Source organism: Accipiter gentilis, chromosome 9 (assembly GCF_929443795.1).
Source record: "Accipiter gentilis chromosome 9, bAccGen1.1, whole genome shotgun sequence".
In the NCBI taxonomy this organism is placed as follows: domain Eukaryota; kingdom Metazoa; phylum Chordata; class Aves; order Accipitriformes; family Accipitridae; genus Astur; species Astur gentilis.
The window spans coordinates 17266803-17281827 of NC_064888.1; the positions used below are offsets into that span (position 1 = coordinate 17266803).

The following is a 15025-nucleotide window of genomic DNA, read 5'->3' on the forward strand; positions in this document are numbered from 1 at the left end:
TTTTGTTGCAATCACTGCTCAGGACACTGTCTTGCACTATATAAGAACAGCAAAGAAGAGGAGAATAGATCATGTCCAGCCCCAAATCAGAGTGCTAAAATGAAACCGTGGTGCAGATGCCTTCTGACACTTCCAAAACAATCAGTCCTGATGCTCAAATGCAAGAGTATTTGACAGCCAAATGTTTTATTTTCACTGGAGCAGATTGCTATGAAACCCTACTGAATGAGAATCATAACAGGATTGAATTATTGTACCAAATCCATCTGTTTTTAGTGGGAGTTTTTGGGAGTAGATAATCTCTGGAGGTCTTTTCCAACCTGAATTATCTTGTAATCTTATGTTCCTTTGAAAATTTCTTCTGCAATAGAGTAATGTGGGTTGCACACTCTATCTGGCTTGTAGTTTTTCTCTTCAGTTTACCCATATTTTTAAAATGTGGACTCTAATTAATGACAGAAAAGAACCCATATGAAGTGAAATCTCCCAGGAAGGAAGCAAATTTTCTGCACAGGTATGCAGTGTAGCACAAGAGCATTCAGGAAGAGACCCTGCTAAAGCTAACAGCACAGATCTGTACAAAGCAGTTGCCTATAAGAAGAAATAATTTCTATTATTAAAAATAATACATCAACTATGCAAATGGAAAGTTCAATTTCTTAATTAGTAATAGATGTAAACATTTGAAGAAAATAATACCCATAGTTTAAAATTAGTCATCTTAGAAAATGTATACAGACAGTATAAGGAATACAAATTAATATTTTTAGCTGCTATTTATCATTTTCTTGGGCCTTTGTGGTTTTTGATCCTAGATGGGTTTACACTCTGGAAAACAGCTAGAACTTCCCAATATGTTAGTGTAATGTATTGTATCAAACACAGCCTGTTCAGAATTTAGATGTAGTAAATGTTCTTGAGGTTTTCCATTTACATTGATATATTGGATGGAGATTCATCCATTTAGTAGGGAGTGAATCTTAGTGCTTGAAATCATATTTTACCCTAATGTGTTATCCTGACCTAACTGTGGTTGCAGTAACACATGCACACACAGTGCTGGCAGGTCAGGCAATTGACCACTAGGGAAACTGAGGAAAAGTGCTCCTGCAGGGGTTATGTAGGCATGGTTTTATCCAGTACAGAGGCTGCTGCAAACTCTACCAAGCTGCAAAGGTCCCAGAGGAAGCCTCTTAAGGACCCCTTGCACCAAAAAAGGATGAGCTAATACATTTTATATCTTGTTTTCTGTCATTGTGCTTACTACCTCATAAAACAGGAAAGCTCTAACTCAGGGATTTTTGTGGTTTTAAGTGTTTACAGTCTGAGAACTCAGTGCTCTGTACACTTACTGCACCAAAACCCTAGGTTAAAATTGAAGCCAAAGCAGACACTCTGGATAGGTAGTTTAGCAATAAAATTCATAGTATTGGGTCTGCTGTTAAATACAAACCAGCCTGATCAGAGTCTCATATAAACGTATCTTCCTTACCTGTTAAAAAGAATGAAACCATTGAATTTTTGACAGCTGCTATTTCCAAAATTACATCTGAGTCCTGGTGGTGTCACTAGGAACTCATACAATGTGCAAAAGGAGTTTATCATATTTCTAAATAAAGCTGTAAAACTCCATGCAATGCTGTTTATAAAAGTGATAACAGTAGAGCAATATCCTAAGGTATGTTGAACTGGTATAATAGTTTATTGTGTTTTGCTTTTCTAGTCACCATCTGAACCACTGCAAAAGTAACAGTACATGATGGTGATATTATTCACTGCATGATGCATATTACGGATTTATTCTTTGTTCTGCATAATTATTCCTTTTCCAATGAGTTCTATGCATTTTTTCCACATATTTAATCAAGCATCAAATTATGAAGTAAGAACAGGCTCCTATTATAGCCCATTACATAAGTAATCATTGCTGCCACCTATTATTTGTTTCCAGCCAATGAGGTTTCTGCATTACTGAGTTTTCCACACAACAGTTATGAAGTAGGTGAGACCCTTGGAATTACTTTGCTTCACATGTGACAGTTGAAGTGCCAAATAAGTTTGTGAAATTGTGTGTTTGTAGAGTTTGTGCATAAGCGATATGACTGTAACGAAGCTGACTCTCTGTTAGTTCAGGAATTCTATCTATACCACCTTGTCCCTCTTCCTGACTTCTGTGAGCAATGTGGTTATTGGAAGTGTTAGCAATAGGCATACCAAAATCACTGTCTGTCTTAAACCAATGACAGTAATGGAAGCTGGAGTTGAGTTTATTCGCTGAAGGAAGTTGTGAGACAATGTAGGATATTCTTTACAATAATAAAGGAGCAAAGATCCCTTAAATCAGGAAGACTGCAATTTCCTAGGCCTTCTCTTCAGCCTCTCAGAATTTCACATGTAGAATTCAAGAATGTGTATGTAGGTATATATTGTGCTTCCATCTTACATGGTTGGATACATCTCGTAATGGAAATGTGGAACAGTAGAAACCTTTGTGACATCACAGTCTGTGCAAACTTTGATTTTCTAAGCAATCTGTTGCAATAATGATTTCTTATTGTGAAGTACTCTCCTTGTAGGAGTTACAGTAGGAGAAAGATTTCTTGTTTACTGCTTATGGCCTATAATTGGCAAGCTTTGCACTGCCTTCATTGGCATAAGTGTCTGTTTTCAACCATGGAAAAATATTGAATCAATCATTTTAGGGAGATTTGCTGTCTCATTATGTCATAAACTAAAAATTTAAACAGTAGATCTCAGCAGAGGAGGTAAAGTTGTGGAGAAAGGTGTGTAATAAAGAAATATGACTTTGAAAGGGACTGGTTAATACAGTGTATAAACATATGTATAAATGATGCCATTTACTGTTAAATGTGTAATACAACTTGGCCAAATGATTTGTTAATAGTAGTCTTTGCAGGTGAGAGTGTATATGTATTTGCAATTGCAAAAGCACCTTTTGGAACTGATGTTTTCCTTCTCTGACTTCATGGAATAGGATCTAGAGAAACATCAAGAAGAGACTAATACTCTTTTTTGGCCCATAAATTATCTTTTCCTTCTGTGCTTGCTTGCTTGCTTGTTTTACCTTCTTTGCAAGATTAACTCTGATTTTTCTGTAACAGGCACATAGTTGTCTGTGGTCACATAACACTTGAAAGTGTGTCCAACTTCCTGAAGGACTTCCTGCACAAGGATAGGGATGATGTCAACGTAGAAATCGTCTTTCTGCATAAGTGAGTAATCTTTCAAGATTAGTCTTACCATCTGTTACTGAAACTCATTAAATTAACCCAGATCTTTTTGGGGAAGACAGAGGATCTCTCAAGCTCCAAATAAGCGTAAAATTGTTTGCAATTACTTTTGTTAACAATGTATTTTGAAAAAAGAGTTGTTTTCTGCATTTTTTTTTATAACCCATTGATAAGTATAGGTGTTTCAAGCAGACAGACTTCAGACCCAATCGTGTCAATTGTGAGGTAGACAGCTAAACACATAGTTGAAGTGGGAATGGAATTACGAAATAAAAATATTGAAATATTAATAAATAGATGTGAGAATTTTCTTTAGTGCTAAATATTTCTAGTGTAACTACCAAAATTGGTAAAATCAGTAAAATTAGTGAAAAATACTGTATGTGATATGAACTTAAGCTATCTGAAAACACATTTTCACCTTTGATTTCACTAAGGAAAAAATTCTTGTTTCATATTGCAAAATATTTATAAGAAGAAAAATGAAGGTGCAGATTTAGTTTTAATATAAATGAGATACATTGCTGAAGATAGAAGAGAAATTCTTGTCATGGTAATAATTAGTACTGCTCTTTTACCCATATATACCTACCTACAAACACATAGTCTCTTGCATTTTTCTGTTGTGGGATTTGGCAAGGTGTCTTAAGGCGGTTGCTGTTGCAAGCTCTGCATTATATGTAATGGAACAGAAAACAGGCATGCCTGTGGGAGAAGCTGCTAGAAATAGCCATGTGATAGAGAGACAGACAGTATGATAGGTCTTTTCTGCTCTGGAATGGCATCTATTTAGAAGTGTTGCAAGCTATAAATGAGTGATATTTCTGCATTTAGCAGCAGTTCTGCACTTTTCTTCTTGTCAAAGAAAATGATTAAAAAATTAATCATTTGTGCTGATTCAACAAAGGAAGCTGAAAAACTAAGAATCAGCAGCACTTGCACAGTTTCTTTATCTAGTCCTTTCAAACTGAACTAGAGATGATATCCGCAAGTAACTACATTGTTTGTTTGTTTGTTTCCCATCTCTAAGTAGTAACAAGAATTGACTGAGAGGAAAGCAGAGATTCAGATTTCCACAGTGAAAATGCATGGTGATAGGAATCAGGAAAACTGCATATGCACATGAAGGGAGTTTAGCACCTGGCTACTTGTTTGTGTCTGCTTTCTTCTGTACCTTCACAGACAAATAGTTGCATGTGTCTGTTTTATTTTCTTATTAAATTTAGCATCTGGCATGACAAAGATCTCACGCTCTTACTATGTAGCTATTAAATCCCTTCTGTTTTAATAAGTGGCATCAGAAAAGGTATTCACAAGGTTGGTGGCACATTATATAATAGAGTATAATCCATTTAATTTTTTTTGTTTATGGCAAAATGAAATGAGACAGAAAGTCATAGTATAATTATGTTTGTTTTAATTGTAGCTCATACAGGCCACAGAGTCCCTATAGAGTTCCTTTTCCAGGTTTTAGTGATTTTGCATTGAGCTTTCTGATGCAATCAGCTGTTTTAAGAATGGTGGGGATGTGCAGAGGATGATTGTTTTACTAGGCAATTTCTGTGGAGAATGCTGTGTGAGGATGCTTTCAAGTATTTGCACCAATTCTTCTGGATGCACATCTGTGAGAAACTGAGAAGTGAGGAAGGTGCAGAGTAGCACAATGAAGTGGGCCAGAAGTACTTTAGGCAGGAGTAAAGAAGGGAAAGCAGTATGTTTTTTAAGTAGTGCATGCTGTTTCCACACTGCAGGAAAAGCATCAGCAGAAGTCTGAATACCTAGAATAAATAAATGGGTTGGTTTATAAATGACGGAAATGGGGCTGTTATGTAAACTGACTTCTCATTTGCTCTTGTGTTTTCTTCCTCTTCCCAATGCAGTATCTCCCCTAACCTTGAGCTGGAAGCTCTTTTTAAACGACACTTCACTCAGGTGGAATTTTATCAGGGTTCAGTCCTTAATCCCCATGACCTGGCGAGAGTGAAGGTAACTGCTCTGTTGTTCTGTTCTCCTGCTAATTGACTTTTTAAAAAGTTCTCATTGCATTATTTGGAAATAAACAGTAAAGATCTCCTTCATGTAACCCCAAAAGATTGTTCTTCCATCTCTGTTAGCTTGTCTAATAAATTATAATATCTAGCCTTATAAACCTTGTTTTCCCTATATCTTTAGACCTTCAAAGTTACAGTAACACTGTGACTAAAGATACAGTCTGCCATTCCATTGAACTGTTTATGAATTTTTCATTGGGGTTTAGTTCAAGAGCCTATTTTACATTAGTGTTTGATATAATAGAACATTGTCTTACAGTAATTGCTTAAAATGCTATTGTCTTACCTTTATCAGAACAATTAGAAAATAATTTTTCACCTGTCAAACCCTTTTTCTATTGTCTAGAATCCTGGGGAAAAACAACACAATTTAAGATTTTTTGGTAGCTAAAATGAGATGGGTTTATTGTCTAGAATTCTCTATGGTGAATTATTTTGTACCCTTAAAGCAAAGTGTGAAGCTTAAATAAATAAAAAAAAAAGATGGCAAGCTGTCAGATACAGCATTAACTCTTTTATGGGTTTTGTGGTTTTGGGATTTTTTTGTTTTTCTTTTTTAAATGGAATGTAAACTGGCTATTTAAGCCAAGAATATTTTAGTGCAGTGTTAACACTTTCTGCAGTACTAATCGTATATTTTGTCCATTTTGACTGCAGAAATTGCTTAACCTTCTGTAGCCCAAGACACGCTGTTACAGTTCATCAGAACAAAATATTCTAATTATGACCATAAAATTGCGTATTAGTCTTTTGTGTTCTGTATTTCACCATTCTTTGTGTTGGTATTTCATTGTATACACTGAAAAATACTTCTGTCATCTGCTTTGAATTACATAGAGCTAAGGTTTGTGTGAACATTAGAAGTCCTGTGAACAGATCAGTTCTCCTCATGCTTTCTAAAACTGGTGCTCAGATTGTAAATCATCAGTTCAGCTGCCTCTTCCTGTCTCTAACAGAGAGGTACTTAAATTCCCAAACAAAACTGCAGGACTTGTGGGAGCACTGTACTGATATAACAAGGACTTCCTATGCATTTAGGGTCTAAATTTCAGTATCTGGTTACAAAAGATATGTCCATTAATACCTTCATGCCTCAGCTGATATAAAGTAAGAATCAATAATTGAACTACTGACCTGGTCAGAGCATCATAAGCAAGTTTCAATAAATTGCTATGTGTATATGAGAGCTGTTATAATCACTCACATTAACTCAGGTTAGCCTGAGCTGATTTTTGATTAGCAGTATTAAGAACTGACATTCACACTCATGATGGCAGTGTTGGATTCCCTAATAGTTTATGATGAAAGCTGGAAAGGGATGTTGCTATTTACGTTTGTTTTTTCTTTGGTGTCTCAGATAGAGTCAGCGGATGCGTGCCTAATCCTTGCCAATAAATACTGCGCTGACCCAGATGCTGAAGATGCCTCCAATATTATGAGGTAAACTCATTAGTTTTGAATATGGTTTTGGTTCTTAACTCTGATTAGCTAACTCCAGGTGTTCAGATAGGCTATAGCCATATGCAGCTTTAGTGCTGATCTGTTGCACTTGAAGAACATTGCAGGATCTTTTTTTTTTTTTGTAGGGGACAGATTACAAGATTGTCTCAAACGTTCAGAGATGCGGATACCCTAAATTCCTACCTAAACTGTTTCAATTTAGCTGCTTTAGAAAGAGTGTGTCAGAAGAGACACTTGGAGCACAACCTTTGGTACTCTAAATCATTTTGCAGGACCTGGGGTTTAAATATTCATAGCTGAATGCAGTCCCAATAGAAAGGAAGGGAAAGGGAATGCAGTTATGTTGTTGCAACAGTATGTTATGTGAGTGCATGTACTGCATGGGCTGCTGTTAACAATGGAACAGAAGGACCCTTAATCACTTCATGCCTCATTGCTCCTTGGTGCTTGTAGGAGTAATTGTGCTGCTTGGGGGATAACAACGTATACACTTCATGATGGTAACGATACAGTGGTCTCCTAGCTCTGTCCTCCTTTTTTACACTGAAGACCAAACATTGCTTATTTTGATTGACAAGGTTCTTACCACATTAGGGACCACCAGATCTTGTCCTGCTTTCCTCCTTATACTCTCTGAAGGAAGGAGGTGAAAGACTCAGTCAGTAGATGGCAGGTAGAGTTACAACAAACTTAAGCCACTCCATTTTTTGTGTTTCGTTCCTATAACCCTAGTTTTAATGAGAGCAGTCTCTCCTTTTTAAAATTTAAATGTCAATGATTTGTTAAAAATTCTCTAACATACTGTTGGCCAGTGTTATGAACCTGGCCTGTCAGTTGTTTGCATGCTGTGAATTGAAGGAAGGGGAGAAATAAAAAAAAAATAATAAAATTGCTCCTCTGGAAAAAGTTCACTGTGTGCAAGTCATCCAGCTGTCTGTGGAAGGCACAGGGTTTAAATATGCCTAATTTCATTTTTCAAACATGCTTTTGAGTTGCAATGCGAGAAACTTTATTTTCACATTAATTGCATAAATACATTAAAAATATTCTGGTTGCAGATTAGTACATTCTTAATAGATTTAATACATTTCATGTAATAAAGTGCAAAAGTGTTATTTTGAGAGTGGAATTCTCTTGTGTTTTGTTACATTTAAATGAATTTAATTCAAAAAAATTGAATGTTTAAATAATTCAGCAAGAAATGGAAAATTAGAAAGAAGACCTTTTCAACTTCCAAAAGATAACATAAGTTAAAATAATGCATACTACTTTTTTTTATCTGTTTCATGCTCTAGCTTTGATATGCTTCAAAGCGCTAGCCAGACCAGCAGTTTGCAAGATACTTCCTGCAAAACACCAATGTAAATAGTTATGGCATTCAGAGTCTTCTGAGACTGATGATTCCATAATAATCCAGATTATTTTTTGTTTTGATTGTTTTATCTTCTTTTTTTACCTTTAGTTTTATATACAGAACTGATTTTTTTGGGCCTGTTTCTCTCTTTAATTTTGCTCAATGCCTTTTGCATTTTTAAATTGTATATTCATCTCTTCATAACAAGTTATCAATCTACTAATTTCTCAAATATTTTTCTTTCTAGCGACTTTTAATCTGTACACAGTTGAGTATATCTTAGGCTCGTTAAATAATTAAGAATGCAGGCAAGCTGAAGATTATGGAAGTAGCCCCATATTTTATAAATTCAGTGTACAGATATCAGTTTCAATATTGAGCTTTGGAATAATCCATAAAATTTAAGATGATTTTGCATGTGGATTTAGGTCAAACAAAATCATTATTCAAGGTGTTTAAATATGATGAATGACTAGCAACTATAAATAAATAATATGTGATGGGGCAGGATGAAGGGAATTCTTTTCAGACATTGATCATTGGAAAATGTGATCAATTATGTTGATTCAAAGACATGAAGATAATCATTGAAGGTGACATAATAATTGCCAGTGTATTATTTGCTTAACAGAATGAGTACAGAGTATCTGAACAGTGCTGTTAAAACAAGTCTCTTTTTCTGCAAACTCCATAAAAGCAAACCATTCAATGGAATAATTCCTGAAGTTTCATGTTCTCTAGTATTAGACGATGGTTATTAACTGAATTTGACTAAGTGTAAATGTTGCCCAGGTCTGACTTCAATCAGTGTGCTTTACAGCCAGGTGAATAAGAGGGTACAGTTTTAGTTGTGGGGACTTGACAACACAGTGAAGTAGAACTATTGGGATATATTATCCAAATACCCCACCAGCTAAAGGTTATTTTAATTATTTTTTCTTTTATTTTCAGAGTTATTTCAATAAAGAATTATCATCCGAAGATAAGAATTATCACTCAGATGCTGCAGTATCACAATAAGGTAATGTGATGACCAACAGTGTCTGTCCACAGAGTTTTTTGCTGTGTTGCATTCACTCATACCCAATTTTTCTAGCTCCACCAATAGTAAGCATTTTTCTTTCCAAATAAAAACATCCTAATAAGCCTTGTCATGCAATCCCATTACAAGGTAATTCAGTTTTATTTATATATGCAAGGAACCTTGTCAAAATCCTGACATTTATTAATTGCCTAGGGTCTAATTCTCAAAGCTGCAGTGTCCATAGTTGCTATTGATGCCAGATGAGCTTTTAAACACACCTCTTATAAAAGTTTTGCTCAGCTTATTACACTAGAGCTACCCAAGATGAATTGGTGGTCTCTAGGCAAGTCATCTGAAGTCAGTTCTTTGTGGATACTTAGAAAAAAATTGCACAGAATTATTGTCTTATTGGAGATTTATTGTGATTTTTTTTGTTTCTTGCATGACAATGTAGACCTGAAATTGCCAAGTAGCAGGTCAAAAATAAGGGTTTTTTTCATATAAAACATAATTCAGTTGTGGAAATTGTTGCTAAAAATATTGTGGAGATCAAAATTATAAATCCACTTTGGAAAGGAATTTGTCAAATTTTTGGTGGTAAATCTGTGGCCTTTAAACACAATGAAGTCAATTCATTCAATCCTGAGATGAGGAAGTCCATAAACCGCTGATTAACGGGCTAGGAAGAGTATATCGGAGGACAGACTGCTCATATGTGACCTGCGTCTTTTATTGTTTCTAAAAGCATCAACCACTGCCCAGTGCTGGAGAAAAAGCTTTGGTGGGTAGACCTTCATTAAATAAAAATTCAGCAATAATTCTGGTACTTAGAAGGTTTGACTGCTAACAACTCCTTATACCTGTAACCTTTGGCTAGAACAAGAGCACTTACTGTTGCTTGTGATGTCCTCTTCCTGTACATGAATGGACAGAGCCTGCCTTTTTATAGAATAAAAGCAAGGTGTTTCTCTGCTTTAAACAGGCTCAGAGGGGAAGATCTTTTAAATACTGGATTTTTCCTTTGTATTAAGAATAGCTGTTATCAAAGCACTGAACTGTGATACTAACTTACAAAGGGAAACAAGCATGAAGGCCTCTTTGTTTCCTTATGTCTATGCAAATGTACGAGGTAGATGGAAGAGAGAATCCAATAGACTTGTGCCAATAACTGAACTGTATTAATACCTAACTGACTAGCATCAATACTGGAGGTGTGTCTCGATCAGCTATTTTCTTTATTCTATCCTTATAAATAGCAGTCTTAGGAAAAAGTTTGGATTTTTACTAAGTGCTATCCTTCAGGGTGGAAGGAATGAAATAGAAAAGACAGATGATGTTCTATACATTATTAAATGACAATGTTGTACAAAGGTTGCAGCTTCACACGAGTTGTATCTAAGTTGTATTAGATTCCTATATATTATGTATGTTCCTTATCAGTCAAAGACTAGTTCAAAGTGCTGTAAAATGAATATACGGAAGGAAGGAAAACTTTACAAGATGCTGTCATTCGTTCAGGTGTGAGGATGGGCCTGGCAGAGTGTCACAGCCAGAACATGGCTTGAGAGATGTAAGATTTTGTTTATATTAGGTAAGATCGGAGCATTTCTTAGCATAGAATTAAACTCTAAAATACCTGGATTGCTTCTGCGAACTCAGAAAAAGTCAAGCCAGTAACAAAGAAAATCTTTTACTGCTATCTCCTTCAATACTGTACTGTATTTGAGGAATTATTTCTGGTTCTTCACCTATGGGATATTTTTTTGTCTGTTTGTTTTCCAGGCCCATCTGCTAAATATCCCAAGCTGGAACTGGAAAGAAGGGGATGATGCAATCTGTCTTGCTGAGCTCAAGCTCGGTTTCATAGCCCAGAGCTGCCTGGCACCAGGCCTTTCAACAATGTTAGCCAACCTCTTCTCTATGAGGTCATTCATAAAGGTAATGTCTTGTCTCATTAGAATGTATTAGTCTGCAATTCAGTTTGTCAGAGAGCTGAGTAGGAAATATGACTCAAATATGAAACAGATAGGAACACATTAACAGATTTTGTAAGACACAAAAACCAGTGTACACTTCTATACAAAAGTTCTCTGCTGCAAATAGGGCAATGAGCCAGGTTCTATCAAATTATGTTTTTATTTTTATTCAGCAAGTGTTTGGCTTTTAAATGATTTTTCAAAGCATCATCCATTTCTAGGGAGATATTTCTGGTGTTTTGTGTTTTGCTTTGTTTTAGACAAACCACACATTTATCTATGAGAGAAGCCCCTGCTGCTAAAATGAAAATGTGATTTATATATGTCCTATATAGCAACAAAGTGCCCAGAAAAAAGGACTGATCGTTTTGGTCTTTTACATCAGGTGGCTAGTGGACCTCTCACTGTGAGAGTAAATAAGGAACATGCATTGGAACTGAAGCCTGAACTTCCTACAATGTCATTTGTGTATTTGTTTCTCCTCAAGGAGCTCTTTTGAACTTACATGGCAAAATTTTAACCCAGTTATTCCTAGACTTAATGATAGGGAGCTGTACTAGTTCACTAGATCAAGGCCTTGATTGCAGCGGTCAGTGTTTCCTTGCTCATGCCTTGCTGGGACACTGATTCCATGCGTAAAGGATGGTCAGTTTCCAATCCTATGAGTGTTATTAATGGGACGGAAAACACCCGAGTCCAAGGTAGGCCATGGTCCACTTCAAGTCCATTGTGCAAGTAAGCAAAAAAACAAAAAGCCTAATGTCCTCAGGTGAGAAAGCCAGGACCGTTCTCATACAGGTGCACATGTGAGTGCAAACCAGTGAATCTTTATTTAGTTCCTATGAAGTCCTGGAATTCTTATTAAGGTATCCTTTGGAGACAGCAGACTCCTGTATGTCAAAAAAATGCCAGTTTTCAATATGGAAACAAGCGTGGGCTCTGCACTTTACTGTCTCTAGTTATGATGTTTGCATCTTTATTCATGTTCTGGGGGACAAAAAAAAAAAGCTGTTTTTCTTCAGTAAGCCAAACCTGGGAACTGTCTACGACTCATCAGCATATGTCACTTTGATATTAATCCTTTCTACTTATATCCCAAAAGAAAACTGTATCTCTTATGAACTCCATTCTTCTTGCTGATCATTTTGGTCTCCCTCACTCTTGCCTGGTCTGGCAACCCAGGACTTTCAGGAATGTCAAACACTTTTAACAGTCACATTAATGTATCCAAATTACTGAGGCAACCTGTTCTATAAACTTGCTCTTGACATCAGAAGTAGACGTGAAACTTTTGCTCAACTTCTGTCTTTCCAAAATCAGAAGGGATCAGTTTTCTCTCAAGGAGATCCAAATATATTGGTATCTCCAGAAGCCATAGTCTTAATTCAAGTTATTTTAATAATGAATTTAAACTTGCAGTGAGAAAATGGAGAGATTCAGAAAGTGATAAAGTCTAGAAATGTCAGACTATGGGGGAACTGTACTAGAGACACACACTTTTATGACCTGGATTTGTAGTTAAAATATTTAGACAAGTCCAAAACTGCAAATGTAAAGGTAGCATCTTTCCAGAAGATATATCTAACCACTTAGATATCTTTATATCTAAGCCATTTTATTACCCACTTTCAATCCTATATTTTCTTATTTTGTAAGATATTCTTATATTAATTTCAGTACAGTGACAGATTGGACTATCTCACTGATGAACAGTTTTAAGCCGAAGGCTCAGCTTTATAAGGCACTACTCAGATTACATCTGAGTATTTCTATGTACACAGAATAAGCATAAAAATAGCAATTAATTTGATTTGGAGGAAGCTATCAATGTCAGTTTTGCTCTTGTTTCTGTGATTCTATACAGTTATAAACAGAATAGTGTCCAGACATACCTTAACTTGCATTACTTCAGATGTCATTTTCGCATGGCACTGAGAGAAAAAATGCTGTAAAATAGTTCATTGGGAGAATGCAAGGCTCTGTTAGTACTGGTTAAAAAGATGTCTGCCACTTAACTAAGAATGAATTGTCCAGGCAAGTAAAATACATAAAATAATTTCCAAAGATCTCTGAGTATATTAAAATCTAAAGCAAAATAAACATACAAGAACTGACACACATTTCTTTATGAGAATCCAACTTGATTGGTGACAACAAAAAGTTTATTTAGCTGAAAGGATGTTCTTTCTCCAAGCTGTCTCACTCTAAAAACTGTATTTGAAAGCTAAAACTATTACAGAGTGGTGGCTGTGAATCAACAGTGTATTGTAGGAGAGCAACTACATTGAAAAGATGTCCATTCCCTAAAATAACTTCAACCCTTTTCATTTAGAGCACTGAATTTAAGTACTGTCAGACCTTCCTAAATTCCTTGGGCAATTGTTATTAGTGAAGTCTCCCACAAGATAGGAGATTGCCAGGAAAATGCACTGAAACTTCTGTATTTTTTAAAGAAATCTTGAAATGTGTGTTTGTTCCTCTTCCTTCATAATGTGATTAGAAAGTGATTTAATGTGCCATAAATGTTTGGTCAGTCAAACACAAAATGAACATGATTGATGGTGACATTATACACATTTAACTCATTATGTGTTAGTTTACAGCAAAATGATTTGTGTAAACAGTCTGCCCAGTATTAGAGGTAAAACAAACTAAGAAACCTCAAAATATTATATTTGTTCCTAATATTTTCATTTTGGTGTTAGCGATGTAATCTCATATGGAATCTTTTATGCTCTCTTTGGCACCAAACTGAACAAAAAGGAAATCAGCTCAAAAATATTAAGGTTCTGTAAACACTTAAAGGAAGACAGATAGATTGCACAGCAAATGATATGTTAAGGAAAAAAAAACTTTACACCTGTAAACTGTATTTCAATAATCCAGTCTTTTTATAGCACAGACTGTTATCGTTGTGTTAATAAAGGAATTGGGACTCTCTGTTACTTGCGTAGTCTCAGAAAAAGATGGAAATACTATACTGTACTGCAATTTCTGCATTGTTTGGATTAGCAAATGTATGCCAGAAGTCTACCCATATGAAAAACATTGGAAAAGAAGGCAGAGGTGGTCAAATTTTGTGCCTGTATACAACCATGCAAGCCAATATGAGTTAGTATTGTTATGTAAATTAATAAAATATGGAATGTGGTCCTTGACTGTAACAGAAGTCCACAAATTAATTAGTTTTGTCTTTGCTCTATTGGTAAGACAGCACACCTCATTCCAGATCTGAAAAATGATCTAAAGCAGTCTCAATTCTCCTCTAAGCTATTTTGAGAGCAGGAATGGGCTCTTTTGGCAGCTGTTGCTCACACCCACACATACGCGATGTCCACTTCTCCTACTAAATTCCTTTCTTGTCCAGGCTGAAAGAGAGACACAATAAAGCCACACAGATTTACATCAGTCTGGTGCTTACCTATACTGATGGAACACATCAACTTGTTTTCTATGTATTTTTTTGGCCACCTAGGCAGCCTTGGACTGTTTTAAAGTATGACACTAGGGTATGCACAGTGAATTCCTTCAAATGAAGGAGAACTTTAAAAGGGGTGTGGGGAGGAAATGCAACTTCTCAATATATTGTATGGTTCTTCAGGAGGCTGCATAATAAACTGGTTACCTGATCCTCCTCACAGGATTTAGACCAAATATTAATGTAGCCTGTTACCAAAGACATTTATTCTCTAAAAGGTCTGCCTGAATGTAATATTTTTAATCATTGAGTCTAGGAATTAAAAACTGTTGTGGTTGAAAACTGTTTGCTATTTACAAATAGTGTCGGTCCTTGTGATGAGTATATTTGTCTTGGACAGAAGTCTACCATGGAGTGCATTTTTCAGTCAATCATTGGAACAGATCAACACCAATCTGTCTTTTGCATTATGATTGGATAGAGATACTGC

At 35.7% G+C, this 15025-nt stretch overlaps 1 protein-coding gene across 25 annotated transcripts in view; it reads left to right on the forward strand.

Moving 5' to 3' along the window:
• The window catches only part of KCNMA1 (potassium calcium-activated channel subfamily M alpha 1), a 531710-nt gene that overhangs the window by 374311 nt on the left and 142374 nt on the right, over positions 1-15025 (forward strand). For all 25 annotated transcript variants that reach the window (XM_049810032.1, XM_049810031.1, XM_049810033.1 and 22 more), the window contains 5 exons: positions 3123-3233; positions 5132-5237; positions 6660-6742; positions 9069-9138; positions 10924-11079. In XM_049810032.1, the coding sequence (XP_049665989.1) occupies positions 3123-3233; positions 5132-5237; positions 6660-6742; positions 9069-9138; positions 10924-11079 (526 nt within the window). The remainder of the gene's footprint in view (positions 1-3122; positions 3234-5131; positions 5238-6659; positions 6743-9068; positions 9139-10923; positions 11080-15025) is intronic.